Here is a 15,703-nt window from a genome sequence, read left to right as displayed (position 1 = left end):
ACAGCTTCTGGAAGTTGTCCTTTGTTTGCTTCTGTTTTCTCAGTGAAACAGAAAGTAAAATCAATAGTAGAGTGTGGGGAATGGAGAGGAAGTGCTGGAAATCTAAGACCAGGAGAGGGTCTGAAGTAATCATCTAGGACATAGCTTCACAAACTTTAATGTACCTGTAAATCACCTGGAGATCATATGGTTCATGTTCTGATATATAGAGATTTAGAGTAGGGCTTGAATTTCTGCATTTCTAGTAAGTTCCTAGGTGATACTTAGTCCATGAATCACGTGTTGAGAAACAAAGATCTAGGAAAATGTGTAGAGTAGGAAAATATGGTATGACTGTCAAGCAGCTCTAACACCCTACTTGAGCTTAGCAATACTTAATTACAATTAAACCAGTTGATGTGGTTAAAAGTTTTCTCCCACTACTTTATAAGTGCAGTGGTACAGGCATGGAGAATTTGGTTAAACAGGATTAGAATTTTGTCAGATGTGTATTACTAAACAAAGGGATAAGGGAATATTGAGACACAACCTAAGCTGGTTATGAAGGGATGTGAGAGAGGATGAAAGATGAGGAAAAGGTGATCAGATCAGTTGTTTATAGATCTGAAAAATTGTTGGTGTCTAAGTAAGGTCTAGCTAGAGCATTTTTAGTTTTCAGTGTTCCAGGATATGTACCAAACGTGGCCACCACCTACCAAGTACAGTCATTACTTTCCATTCAGTATGATGACCAAAAAGTACTTCCCCACACACACATTTCTAAATATACTTGGAGGGGTGGGGAGTGGTGGGCAGTGCCCCCTGTATTTCGACTAGATATGACTGTGGCCATTGAACTGACTAGTTAAAGGAGAATGGAGGTGAAAATTATTGGAAGGAAGGATATCAAGGCAACTATTGGAAGATACATCTATATAGATTTTGAAATTACTAAGAATTTTGACAACTGTGTGATGTTGGAAAGAACAAGGAACCAGGAGCTATATATGAGATCGGTGACTGCAATAAGGAAGGGTAGTGGATAATAGAGTTTAATGATCTGAAATTCAGAGTTGAGTGATTTTAAGGAATTACAGAGGTCTGGAAGTGGTAAGGATCAAGGAGGACACCTAACTCCAGGCCCAGTGTTGCAAGAGATAAGAAAAAGACCACAGTCACCACTTGGAAAAGCTGCCAGTGTCCCCAAGGCAAAGCCAAATTCCTGTTAGAGAATGTTGTAGAAATATATAACTGATGGTCTAGCTATCTTGCCAATTTTATCTCTCCTGGCTCTTCATGTAGTTTAGTTTTTCTTGAAATCTAGGATACATGTCATGAGCTTCCTCACCTCTTTGCATTTTTTCGTGTTCTTTCTTGAGCCTAGAATTCCTCCCTTCTCCTTTCCTTCCCATCCACCTACCACACCCTACCGATCTTTTGCAACCCATCTCACATGGCTTCTTTTCTAAACAAAACAAAAAAACCCTCCTATCTTTCCAGTTAGAAGCAAATATTTCTCCTCTTTAAGACTCCTTACAACTTTTGTATCTTTTCTGTGATATTTGTTATTTAAATGTTCGTTTAAAGTATTTATTTAAAATATCTATGTATTTAAACTGAGGAGCTTCCTAGGGGCAGCATGAACATCTGATTCATCTTCATAGTCCCTGGGTCATCTAGCATAGTCTTAACACACAGTCAGTGGTCACTAACTGTGGCAGTTTCAATTCATTGCTTTCTGAAGCCTTTTAGGTTCATTCTGGGAGTTTTTAAAAAGAGAAGCAACGTCATCTTTATGTCAGACACACAGGGACCTGGAGACTTAGAAGATGATATTTAGGCCCCTTCAGCCCTATCTTTCCCATTTCTAAGTTGGGACAGTAATTTCTATCTCATTGTATTGTCAGGACAAAATGAAATCGTGTTGGTGGGTGGGTGTGATTGTGGATGTTTGGTTTAAAATCATTTTTCCTCTCGTTGTCAGTTGTCACTTTTGGCTGTTTTTAAGATACTTACTTGGGGCTTCCCTGGTGGCGCAGTGGTTGAGAGTCCGCCTGCCGATGCAGGGGACACGGGTTCGTGCCCCAGTCCGGGAAGATCCCACATGCCGCGGAGCGGCTGGGCCCGTGAGCCATGGCCGCTGAGCCAGCATATCCGGAGCCTGTGCTCCGCAACGGGAGAGGCCACGACAGTGAGAGGCCCGCATACCGCAAAAAAAAAAAAAGATACTTACTTGAACCTATCTCCTTTAGTTAGTATGACTTACCTACCATACTTTCAAAATTGCAGTCTCTAATAAACAGTGGGCTAGGAAAACAGGCAAATCATTTTATTACAATTTATTATGAAAAAGTACATAATCTTGGAAAAATTGAATTTGTCATTCAGAGACTTCTTGGCTCATTCTGTGTTTTTCAGCTGTGTTCTTCATAGATAGCTTTGACAGCTAAAACGACATGTAGGGAAGGAAATCAAGAGTCTTTTTTGTCCCTGTTAGATATACAGATGGAGATAGAACTATAAGTCTGAAGATAAGGGGAATGGTCAGGACTAGAGATAAAAATTTGAAGTAACAAGCATATAGATGGTATTTAAAATCCTAGAACAGTAGAGGATCACAGAGAGCAGAGATTCTTAACATTTAAAGTAGCTTAAAAAAAAAAAAGACATTCAGTCTGAAGGCTTTTTTTGCTTAGCCAGAATAAGAATATAAACTATACAATGGTCGCTGACCAGGCAACATGAATGACATGTTAGACAAACAGTTGATTACAGTCTTTTGTTTGTTTTGGGTTACAAGTTTTTTTTGTTTTATTTTTATTATTTTTTTTACAGCTTTATTGGAGTATAATTGCTTTACAATGGTGTGTTAGTTTCTGCTTTATAACAAAGTGAATCAGTTATACATATACATATGTTCCCATATCTCTTCCCTCTTGCGTCTCCCTCCCTCCCACCCTCCCTATCCCACCCCTCCAGGTGGTCACAAAGCACCGAGCTGATCTCCCTGTGCTATGCGGCTGCTTCCCACTAGCTATCTACCTTATGTTTGGTAGTGTATATATGTCCATGCCTCTCTCTCGCTTTGTCACAGCTTACCCTTCCCCCTCCCCATATCCTCAAGTCCATTCTCTCGTAGGTCTGTGTCTTTATTCCTGTCTTACCCCTAGGTTCTTCATGACATTTTTTTTTTTCTTAAATTCCATATATATGTGTTAGCATACGGTATTTGTCTTTCTCTTTCTGACTTGCTTCACTCTGTATGACAGACTCTAGGTCTATCCACCTCATTACAAATAGCTCAATTTCATTTCTTTTTATGGCTGAGTAATATTCCATTGTATATACGTGCCACATCTTCTTCATCCATTCATCCGACGATGGGCACTTAGGTTGTTTCCATCTCTGGGCTATTGTAAATAGAGCTGCAGTGAACATTGTGGTACATGACTCTTTTTGAATTATGGTTTTCTCAGGGTATATGCCCAGTAGTGGGATTGCTGGGTCATACTGTAGTTCTATTTGTAGTTTTTTAAGGAACCTCCATACTGTTCTCCACAGTGGCTGTATCAATTTACATTCCCACCAACAGTGCAAGAGGGTTCCCTTTTCTCCACACCCTCTCCAGCATTTATTGTTTCTAGATTTTTTGATGATGGCCATTCTGACTGGTGTGAGATGATATCTCATTGTAGTTTTGATTTGCATTTCTCTAATGATTAATGAAGTTGGGCATTCTTTCATGTGTTTGTTGGCAGTCTGTATATCTTCTTTGGAGAAATGTCTATTTAGGTCTTCTGCCCATTTTTGGATTGGGTTGGTTGTTTTTTTGTTACTGAGTTGGATGAGCTGCTTATAAATTTTGGAGATTAATCCTTTGTCAGTTGCTTCATTTGCAAATATTTTCTCCCATTCTGAGGGTTGTCTTTTGGTCTTGTTTATGGTTTCCTTTGCTGTGCAAAAGCTTTGAAGTTTTATTAGGTCCCATTTGTTTATTTTTGTTTTTATTTCCATTTCTCTGGGAGGTGGGTCAAAAAGGATCTTGCTGTGATTTATGTCATAGAGTGTTCTACCTATGTTTTCCTCTAAGAGTTTGATAGTTTCTGGCCTTACATTTAGGTCTTTAATCCATTTTGAACTTATTTTTGTGTATGGTGTTAGGGAGTGATCTAGTCTCATACTTTTACATGTACCTGTCCAGTTTTCCCAGCATCACTTATTGAAGAGGCTGTCCTTTCTCCACTGTACATTCCTGCCTCTTTTATCAAGGTTACAAGTTTTTTTAAAAAATCAATTCACAAGATAAAATTTTTGTAAATTGAATTACAGTTTCCGTAAACACCTTTATAAGACGAGGGTAGGTTTTTCTCGAGAAACACCAGATTTCTCCAAGGTTAATTTTTGCCTTAAAATCAATGATTTCATTTTTATCTAACTTCAAATCTTTGAAACGAAAATAATCATGGATTTCTAGTTCAACTTTGATGCCATCAAGGTAGAAATGATTTTTAGAGTTTTCAGGAGTTTCCAGATATTTATAAATATATCTTTTTAAATAAATTGACAAATTTGTGAGTAGGAAATAACTGGAAAGCAACACATATGCCTGGGCCATCAGTGTGACAATACTTAACTTCACTGTTGGTGGCTGAAGAATTATTAGGCACAGAGTTGCCTGATATTTGCCAGTCCTCGTTTACATTGAATTAAAGACAGACTGCTAGATTCAGGCTGCTGTTGGTTTGGATAGTGCACTCATAATAGCAAGATTGTTTTTTGAAATTCTGTAGCTTTTTAGTCATTCAAATGTAATTGATTTTTATATCTTGCCTGCTTTCTTACCTTTTTTTTTTTCGAATATAGATTTACCTTACCAGTAATGCTGTTTCCTCCTAGAATCTTAAACTTTGTAACTTATTTTAAAAATTGTTTCATTTTATTTGCTGTGTTGTGTAGGTTTTTTTGACGCTAAATGCTATCTGATTGCTATCTTTGTTCTTTGAGAAAGTAAGGGTGCCTTACTCTAGTGTCTGTAGTCTTCACTGATGAGAGTATCTCCTTGCCATAGTTCTAAGAACCTGATTAGTAGATAGTAATTTGCCTTGTCTTTCATCCTAATGGATAACCTCTTTTCTAAGGTTGGTTGGGGCTCTTTTCAGTAACATTTTAAATACTTACCTGACATAATTTCACTTTTATTTACTTAAACTTTCAGTTTGTTCTTTTCTTAGATTAAATTTTTACTGTATAAATAATTTTTTCAGGTTCTATATACCCTTAGTTTTTTCTGGGTAACTTTCTGATCTCTGTAGTAAGTGGTATAGATTTATCTGATGTTTAAAAAAAAAGAGCTTAGATAAACAAGGTCCTATTGTATATAGCACAGGGAACTATATTCGATATCCTGTGATAAACCATAATGGAAAAGAATAGGAAAAAGAATGTATATATGTATAACTGAGTCACTTTGCTGTACAGCAGTAATTAACACAATGCTGTAATTCAACTATACTTCAATAAAAAAGTTTTTTTTTAAAGAGCTGTATAAGAGCAAAAACTCTATATACTCTTGGTAATGCAATGTATTTCAACCTTGGATCTACATCAGTATTGCCTCTGAAACTTTTTTAAAACATTTTTGCAATCCTATTCCTGAAGATTCTGTTTTGATTGAGCTGGGTAGGGTAAGGTATCTGAATTTTTCAAAGCTACACAAGTATTCTGAATTGCTGCCAGTATTGGGCCTTTTTTCCTCTTCTTTTCTTTTTTTTTTTTTGGCTTGACCGCCTCCTGAGACCCCATGAGATTCAGCAATATGTCTAAAAACAAGAAATAAACCTCTTTCCCCCAATCCTGTTCCCTAATTCTCTAACTAAACCCATATGGCATCTAACAGTTTTTGTACAGTGCACACAATTGCCAACCTGAAACATAATTTAGCAAGATCTTAGGACTGTTACTCTCCTCCTAGAGGAATGCCTAAAATATATATGCTTGGCCCCTATGTGTCCTGGGAGTTGCAGGCAGAGAACTATTCCACAACTGCAAAATCATCATTGGTGTCACAGGCAAGTAGTAATCATAATTTGAAACCTTGTCATGTCTGTTAGAGATTCATGTTGAGTAAAATTTGTCTAATTTAAGATCTCCCTTCTTTCTATCTTTATTCCAAAGCTTTCAAATATTTACTGGGAAGTATATCTTAAAACTAGTGTACAATGAACCCTCATATCTTTTTTATTTTAATTTTATATTTTTCTATCCCTGAATAAATTTGCTGAGGATTTGATATTAAGACAACCTTTTTAAAAGTTTTAATTAAATTATATGGGAATGTATCATCATTTAAGAGATCTGGGCTGCTGCATCTTAAGTAATATTATAGAATCCAGATAACTTGCACTCCAACCACATTCACAAAAATTTTTAAAAACAAAGTCACAAAGTTTTTTTCACAGGCTCTTTGCCCCTATGCCACCATGGATTCATTTTTGTTATTTATAATACTTGAAATAATTCTAGTAATCATGGTGATCCTTTTCACTTGTAAATCCTTTTTGCTTTTGAGTGAATTCCAAAGCTATGAGATTAAGGAAATAAGAGTAAGCCTTAGTATAGGATAGTAAAATATAGTGGAAAAAAAAAGATGTAAATTTAATCATTACCTTTATTTCTCCCCTCTCATATCTTAACCCTTCCAGGAGCCATTCAAATAGTTTTTTCATGTCATATGTGTATTTTCTGTTCTTATGGTACTTTATTTAATAATTTTCTAGTGTAGCCTTGCTCATAAGTTATAATAAGTTGTGTTAGAAGAGCTTTAAGGAGGAAGCAGGACCTATTGCCTCCTTTTACATTCTTTTGCTTTAGTGTGTTTGTTTCTAGAAACATGTCTTCTTAGTAGTTTACATTGAATGCTATTTAGTGTATTTGCCAACAAATGATTTTTTTTTAATTTTAGATGATATTGGTGCCCACATGAATGTAGGAAGAACTTATAAAAATTTAAATAGAACCAAAGCAGCTGAAGAATCTTATATGACAGCTAAGTCGCTGATGCCTCAAGTAAGTAGTCATAAATTATTTCTATTGTGTCATGTCTGCTAGATGTCCATATTGAATAGAATTATCCAAATGGAAAATCTTTATCTATTCTTCAATTTGTTGATATTAAAAGTAAGTTGTCCAGTGAACCATCTATTACTGTAAGTGTTATAAAAGATTACATTCACTTTCATAGCTCACTTAAAATTTATAGTCTGTGAAAACCAAATTATGATATTATGAATTTTAGATATTTTTGATTACAAGTTATTTATGAGTTAAGTGACTTTAAATGAAAAGAATTTTATTTATGTGCAGTAAGCACTAAATTCAACATTACTCCTATCAAGAAATAAATGAAGAAAACAAAGTGATAAAATGAGTGGATACATCTCTGTTGCTGTCCTGTGCCCATCATTTGCTATAATGTCACAAGTACAAGATTTCTTGGATATCCGCAATACAAAGTCAAAGTTAGAAAATCTGATACTGCCCTTGGCCAGCTAGCTGTGTGTAATCTGCAAAGATAGTTTACCCTGGGCTACAGTTTTCTCAATTGTAGTTTATATTATTAATACTGTATTAATAACAGTAGTAATATTGAAATGATTTGACAGTTTGCTAAATGTTTTAAAAATAGAGTTGGACCACATGATACATTAAGAATTATTTCAGTCCTAAGATCCTAAAGTTAAATTCTGTTCAATAAAGATTTTTATCAGATATAATTTATTATGTTCATTGAGAATTTGGGTTCATATATATTATATATAATAACCTTTACTTAACCTGAATAATCAGTTAATTAGAGAATTTTATTTCCTAACTCCACCAAACAAGTGAGGGTTTACTATAGCTCTGAAGTAAAATTAACTACCCTGTTATCACAACCAGTAAATATTTTGCTGACAACATGAAAGCTGACATAGTGTAACAAATACAGTAGACTGAGAGAAAAGATCCAAGTTCTATTCCTGGTCTGACTCAAACATACTAAGGGACCTTAGCCTCGAGAAGTTCTGATTTCTATGACTTCATAAAATAATACATATATAAAAATCTAACAGTAATCTGTTGAGCTGGCATGAATGAAAAAATACAACCTTCATTGCTACTAAACATTAATTATTTTACTTACATTTTGTGGATACTGCAGATTATTTCACATTTTTTATGTATTATTTTAGTATTGCAGTGTGTCTTTTTATGTTCTATGTAAATTTTAAATAAAACACTAGGACTACTTACTTCAGATTTTATTTGGTACTGAAATGTCAAATTATAAAAACCCCTTTTTTTTAACAGATTATTCCTGGTAAAAAATATGCAGCCAGAATTGCACCTAACCACTTAAATGTTTACATTAATCTGGCCAACCTGATACGAGCAAATGAGTCCCGACTGGAAGAAGCGGATCAGCTGTACCGACAAGCAATAAGCATGAGACCCGACTTCAAGCAGGCTTACATTAGCAGGTGTTGTAGTTCGCTTTAGGCTTTCACTATAGAAGATTAAAGCTGCACCTGCATATACTTTTAAGCTATTTTGACTAATTTGGCTTTTTTTTCTTCTTCTAGTAAATCTTAGTTAGCAACCAAGAGCATAGAAATACAGCCTGTTTTAGACTAACAAATTTAATTGATTTCATTTTAAATTGACAAGGAAGTCCATAACTTATAATAGCAAACTTAGGTTTATTTATACAAAAGGAAGGGTAGGAAAAGCTCCTCTTTAATTTCATTTGCTTCTCATTACAAATTCACTTTTATTTAAAACAGCTGAAATTTACCTTTTATAATTCTTAATTATTACAAAATAATTATTTTTACAAGAAGTTATTCTTAATTATTATAGAATAATTAAGAAATCATTGTATAATTAAGAAATCATTATATATAAAATTAATTAAGAAATAATTATATAATATCAAACTCTCAAGAGCTTTCTTAAATTAATACTGAGAATTGACTGGTTATTGTTACTACAAAGAAACTTTTTAGTTGCCAGTAAAAAAATTTTTGTAATATTAGAATTTGATATTAGAAGTTGATATATTTTCTCATGTAAGTCTTATCATTTGTATTGTACCTGAGGAAAATTTTATGTTAAACTTTGTTTTGCAGCGTGCTCCAGAAACCTAATTATAATTTGTCACATTGTTTATATGGGGAAAATGCATTCAGAATTTAAGTTTTTGAAATGAAATCCGTTCATAGCTGGAAGCTGTCTTTGTTCAGCCTTATCTAGTACTTGCTGAAATTCACTAAGTTTACTGGGGTTGTTTCTATAAATAAAACGTGTCATGTGTTAATTTATAAAGAATTAATAATCTCTGCATTTAAAGAAATCACATTTTGGGGCTTCCCTGGTGGCGCAGTGGTTGAGAGTCCGCCTGCCGATGCAGGGGACACGGGTTCGCGCCCCGGTCCGGGAAGATCCCACATGCCGCGGAGCTGCTGCGCCCATGAGCCATGGCCGCTGAGCCTGCGCGTCCGGAGCCTGTGCTCCGCGACGGGAGAGGCCACAACAGTGAGAGGCCCGTGTAACGCAAAAAAAATCACATTTTGGACACTTATTCTAGAAATTGGGAATATTAGTTTATTTGATTTCATGCCTATGCTAATACTTCAAGAAAGAGTAGTATTATAATAAAAGTAACTCATTTCAGTACTTAAACTGATTTGCACATATGTAAAAATGACTTTTTTAAGCTCTGTAACAGAAAATGTAACCATATTAGAATGATTTCTAAAATGATTTTCAAACTGTGATCATTAGTTTCAGATGTGTTCCTCAAAAGTATCTACAGGTGGCACTATTGCCCTTCCATCCTACCAGATCGGCTTTTTAAATTCCTTTTCTTTTTAATGAATGGTCATTTTATAAGAATACATCGAAGAAAACTAAGTAATTTTAAGGGGTAAACAATTTCTAATGTTCTTCTTTTTGTATAGTGAGACATTGCTAACAGATTTGAATACTGGAATTTCCCCATCACTACTGTATTTATATTCCTTCTTCAAATGCTGTTACTTCATCTGACAAATTAATCTCCCACTCTAGTTGCTATCATTTTTCTGATGTAGACTAGTCTGCTGTTTTTCAAGATATATTCAAAGAATATATTTTCTCTGTTCCCCTTTCTTTGATACCTCCCGACATCTTACTCTCTAGCGTCAGGCATGCTCTTTCCTTCTTTAAAAATATTTGAAAACGTATCAAGCCAAATTTGCTAAACTAATGTGTTCAGGTTTAAGGACAGTTTGTTATTTTTAAAAGAAAATTTTAAAAACCTAAGTTAAAAGGAAAGCTGTGAATATGTGGAAAAGCTTAAAACTTGTGAAAAATAGTATCTATAGACTGACACAGTAATGTAAGTAAAGCTTGTGTTTGATTTTTCCACAGAGGAGAATTGCTTTTAAAAATGAATAAACCTGTCAAAGCAAAAGAAGCATATCTTAAAGCACTAGAGCTGGACAAAAACAATGCAGATCTTTGGTACAACTTGGCGATTGTTCATATTGAACTTAAAGAACCAAATGAAGCCCTAAAAAACTTTAATCATGCTTTAGAACTAAATCCAAAGCATAAGCTAGCGTTATTCAATTCTGCTATATTAATGCAAGAATCAGGTATGTTTTTTCAAAATATTTCTATATTTAAACATATTCTAGTTTGAAATATAATAAAACCTAATCTTACCCCCAGCAAACATTTTATGAATGGATGGTTTACATCAAAACTGCATAAATAATTTATAAGAAGAATATTTAAAATACTTGAAGTAAACTTTTCAAGTAATAGCCTTAACATATATGACAATACTAATTGTTAGTTCTTCTGGTATATGTTAAAACTGATTTTTCAGACAGTCTATTAAGCAATACCATATTTATCTATTTTGTCATTTTATTCATGGAAATATATCTTATGTATAAATATCATACTATTCAAATAATCTGAATTGGTAAAAATTTTTAGGTAATTATTTCTAGGGAGCCAAGAGCATTATATGTTTTAGACAAAATAGTATTCTATTTTCTCTTGATTTATAAGTCCAAATACTTTTGATATCATTTTGTATCGTTTTACTGTTTTCTGAGACGTTATTATAATTTCCTATATTTTCTATAAATTTAGCAAAACTAAATTATTCATCACAATAAATCAGGATCTTTGATATATTTTAGTGCGGCTTCAGAAGGCAATATATATAATTTATAATCTTAATTTTTATGTTTGGAAAAATCTCTATATTAATTGTTAGATACTTTTATAAAACTTTTGCAAAAAATGCAAGAATCATATTTTATAGCTAAAGAGGGCCTTTGAGTTTGTTTTTGCCAGTCATCTGTTTTGTAGATTAGAGAGTCAGGACCAAACAGATGTAATAACTACCCTAACTTTATATGGCTAGGTTAGTAACTAGTCCAAGACAAGAACTTAAGCCTACTGATTTATTTCACATTTTCTTTATTTATCATATTGTCACATAAAAGAATAGAGGAAGATCTTTATGTCTGTTATTCAAAAAAGCTAAGTTTAGGAAACTAATGTTTTTGTAAAGTTAGCTAACCTTAGTAATCATGAAAGGTGCCCATTATCTGACACAAGATTGCACCCTGGGGTGTGTAGTTTTAGAAATTGAATTTTTTTGTATTTATTTGCAATAGAAATTATCTCAATAAAATATTTGTTTCCTAAAACCTGATTTATGTGTAGTGAGACATTGGACATAGGCTTTATATATAATGGTGTATTTTTACCTTTGAAAAGTACTAAAAAATTTTAAATAACATACAGAAAATATCTGATTTAATAAGACTAGAACATTTTGTTTATCCAGTCATAGTTACTATTTACTGAGCATTTTTTATATATCTCATGTAATTATTAGAAAATTCAGTAGGTTAACCCAGACAAGTTAATAATTTGTTTAGTGCATAAAATTAACAGAATCAAGATTGAACATTTGTTTTTGTTGGCAAATCCCATGCCTCTTCCTCTTAATTCTCTATTCTTCGTCTACTCCCAGTTAGAATCTAAACTATCAGGAGATATTTCATCCCTTTTAGTTTGTTTTTTTGTTTGTTTATATGTTTTCGTGTTTTTTTTAAATTTATATTTTATACAACAGGTTCTTATTAGTTATCTATTTTATACATGTCAATCCCAATCTCCCAATTCATCCCACAACCACCAACCCCCAACTTGCCCCCCTTGGTGTCCATACATTTTTCTCTACATCTCTGTCTCTATTTCTGCCTTGCAAACCAGTTCATCTGTACCATTTTTCTAGATTCCACATATATGTGTTAATATACGATATTTGTTTTTCTCTTTCTGACTTACTTCACTCTGTATCAGTCTCTAGGTCCATCCACATCTCTACAAATGACCCAATTTCATTCCTTTTTATGGCTGAGTAATATTCCATTTTATATATGTAGCACATCTTCTTTATCCATTTGCCGGTTGATGGGCATTTAGGTTGCTTCCATGACCTGGCTATTGTAAATAGTGGTGCAGTGAACATTGGGGCACATGTGTCTTTCTGAATTATGGTTTTCTCTGGGTAAATGCCCAGTAGTGGGATTGCTGGGTCACATGGTAATTCTATTTTTAGTTTTTTAAGGAACCTCCATACTGTTCTCCATAGTGGCTGTATCAATTTACATTCCCACCAACAGTGCAAGAGGCTTCCCTTTTCTGCACACCCTCTCCAGCATTTGTTGTTTGTAGATTTTCTGATAATGCCCATTCTAACCGGTGTGAGATGATACCTCATTGTAGTTTTGATTTGCATTTCTCTAATAATTTGTGATGTTGAGCAGCTTTTCATGTGCCTCTTGGCCATCTGTATGTCTTCTTTGGAGAGATATCTATTTAGGTCTTCTGCCCATTTTTTGATTGGGTTTTTTTTTTAATATTGAGCTGCATGAGCTATTTATGTATTTTGGAGATTAATCCTTTATCTGTTGATTCATTGGCAAATATTTTCTCCCATTCTGAGGGTTGTCTTTTCATTTTGTATATAGTTTCCTTTGCTGTGTAAAAGCTTTTAAGTTTCAGTAGGTCCCATCTGTTTATTTTTGGTTGTATTTCCATTACTCTAGGAGGTGGGTCAAAAAAAGATCTTGCTGTGATTTATGTCAAAGAGTGTTCTTCCTATGTTTTCCTCTAAGAGTTTTATCATGTCCGGTCTTACATTTAGGTCTCTAATCCATTTTGAGTTTATTCTTGTGTATGGTGTTAGGGAGTGTTCTAAATTCATTCTTTTATGTGTAGCTGTCCAGTTTTCCCAGCACCACTTATTGAAGAGACTGTCTTTTCGCCATTTTTTATCCTTGCCTCCTTTGTTGTAGATTAGTTGACCCTATATGTGTGGGTTTATCTCTCAGCTTTCTATCCTGTTCCACTGATCTATATTTCTGTGTTTGTGACAGTACCATATTGTCTTGATTACTGTGGCTTTGTAATATAGTCTGAAGTCAGGGAGTCTGATTCCTCCAGCTCCGTTTTTTTCCCCTCAAGATTGCTTTGGCTCCCCTTTTAGTTTTTGAGGCACTTTTACTGTTTTAAAGGAAAGGAAATGAGCTACCATTTCAGTGCTTCATATACATCTTTCCTATGAAAACTTTGAGATTTTTTCTTTCTGCTTTTTAATTTAGGCACAGCAATTAATTGTTTTGATGCTGTCTTTTTGTAATCTAGATAAATACTTGCAAGTGGCTTTGTTCCTCAGACTTATTCATTTGCTCATAGTATAATTTTTTTTCTTTTTAAATTCTTAGGTGAGGTTAAACTCAGACCTGAAGCTAGAAAACGACTTCTAAGCTATGTAAATGAGGAGCCACTAGACGCTAATGGTTATTTCAATCTGGGAATGCTTGCCATGGATGACAAAAAGGACACTGAAGCAGAGATGTGGATGAAGAAAGCCATAAAATTACAAGCCGATTTCAGAAGTGCTCTGTTTAATCTGGCTCTCCTGTATTCTCAGACTGCAAAGGAATTAATGGCTTTGCCAATCTTGGAAGAGTTACTCAGATACTATCCTGATCATATCAAAGGTCTCATTTTAAAAGGAGACATTCTGATGAATCAAAAGAAAGATATACTTGGAGCAAAAAAATGTTTTGAAAAGATTTTGGAGATGGATCCAAGCAATGTGCAAGGAAAACACAATCTTTGTGTTGTTTATTTTGAAGAGAAGGACTTATTAAAAGCTGAAAGATGCCTGGTTGAAACATTGGCATTAGCACCACATGAAGAATATATTCAACGCCATTTGAATATAGTCAGGGATAAAATTTCTTCATCTAGTTTTGTAGAACAGCCAGTATTCCCAGCTGGTAAGACTTCAGGTATAGAAGGAGACAAAATTCCAACTGAAAATGAAAAAGAAATCAAAAGTAAACCCAGACCCATACAGATAATAAAAACAAGTGATAATAAAAGTCAGTCGAAATCCAACAAACAGTTAGGAAAAAATACAGACAAAGAAACCCCTCACAAAACAACAAAAGAAATCAAAGAAATTGAGAAGAAAAGAGTTGCTGCTTTAAAAAGACTAGAAGAGATTGAACGTATTTTAAATGGTGAATAGCATTACCCTTTATCACGTGACAGTGGTTTCAAAGAACTTCAGTCTATATCATGTGATTACTTATACTGAGAGCTTTGAAAAATAGCAAGGATACTAACAGTCTATCATAAGCTGCCTCTACGTAGGATCAAAATAAGATTTTCATTAAAGACCCTTTCATTACCCCAGGGTATGTATTATATATGACAGTAGTTTTTAGAGTTTTGGTGACTATAGCAGAAATTACAGGTGGGAAATTTGTATATTTTCTTATAGAAGGAAGATTCTTTCAGCAGAATAACATTGATTACTACCCTCAGTTAAAAATAATCTGAGGCCTGAATGGTAATCCCATGGGGGCAAATCCAACATGTGCTGGTTTATTCTGTGAATTCATATTTATTAGTTAACTTCATTTTTCCTTTAAATATTGCAATTTGACTATGGATTTGAAAACACTTATTGAACACATTCTTTTTCTTCAGTAACCTTCTATTTCCAAGGGACTTTGCACTACAAAAGAATGCTGGCTGGCTTTCTTTATGTTGTATTCTTTTTTTGATTTTTAGAAGGAACGCCAGATTAAACATTTTAAAATAAGTCATATGACATGTTAGCTTAAGAATGTATTTTCGTAACTGTGTGCTTGTCCTTCACTCTAAATGGCAATTTTTAATCAGGTAAAGTTTTAAATACATATACACACACACATTTCTGATGGTGCTCATATATACTGTATTTTCATTTTTTTACGTACTGAGGGTTTCACAGCATGAACCACATAATCATGACTCTTTGACTTTTGTTTCCCAAACTATTCCTGTTTATGAGGGTCATAGTCATATTGAGAAGTCCCAGTAGCTATAACTTGATTAAACTTTTGAGCTAAAACATAGTAAGTTTCTCTTTCATCTTAGTGTTATCTTTCTAGTGTTACTTGAATTTTAATTTTGTTTCCAAAAACATACCTTAATTATTCTTAGATACCTTAGGTACCTAAATTGAGTTCTGTTTAACTGAAGGCAAAACAATGTGACAAAGTTTATTTTTAAACACTAAGTTCTTGATATCTTATGGTGTATATTTTTATTA

General features: G+C 33.8%; 1 protein-coding gene across 6 annotated transcripts in view; it reads left to right on the top strand.

Annotated features, from left to right (window-relative positions):
* Positions 1-15,703, top strand: part of TMTC3 (transmembrane O-mannosyltransferase targeting cadherins 3) — a gene marked incomplete at its 5' end in the record, with an annotated part of 314,399 nt that overhangs the window by 47,004 nt on the left and 251,692 nt on the right. For 5 of the 6 annotated variants that reach the window (XR_013830631.1, XM_079938133.1, XM_079938132.1 and 2 more), the window contains 4 exons: positions 6,941-7,044; positions 8,329-8,498; positions 10,429-10,655; positions 13,818-14,624. Coding sequence is in view for 4 of the 6 variants with exons in the window: in XM_079938133.1 (XP_079794259.1) it covers positions 6,941-7,044; positions 8,329-8,498; positions 10,429-10,655; positions 13,818-14,624 (1,308 nt within the window). Of the gene's footprint in view, positions 1-6,940; positions 7,045-8,328; positions 8,499-10,428; positions 10,656-13,817; positions 14,802-15,703 lie in introns of all 6 variants that reach the window. The other variant, XR_013830632.1, reaches the window with a different exon arrangement.

The sequence above is a fragment of the Stenella coeruleoalba genome (assembly GCF_951394435.1).
Source record: "Stenella coeruleoalba genome assembly, chromosome: 11".
Lineage (NCBI taxonomy): Eukaryota > Metazoa > Chordata > Mammalia > Artiodactyla > Delphinidae > Stenella > Stenella coeruleoalba.
Note: the sequence above shows the minus strand (reverse complement) of the source record. Positions and strands in the feature narration are given on the sequence as shown.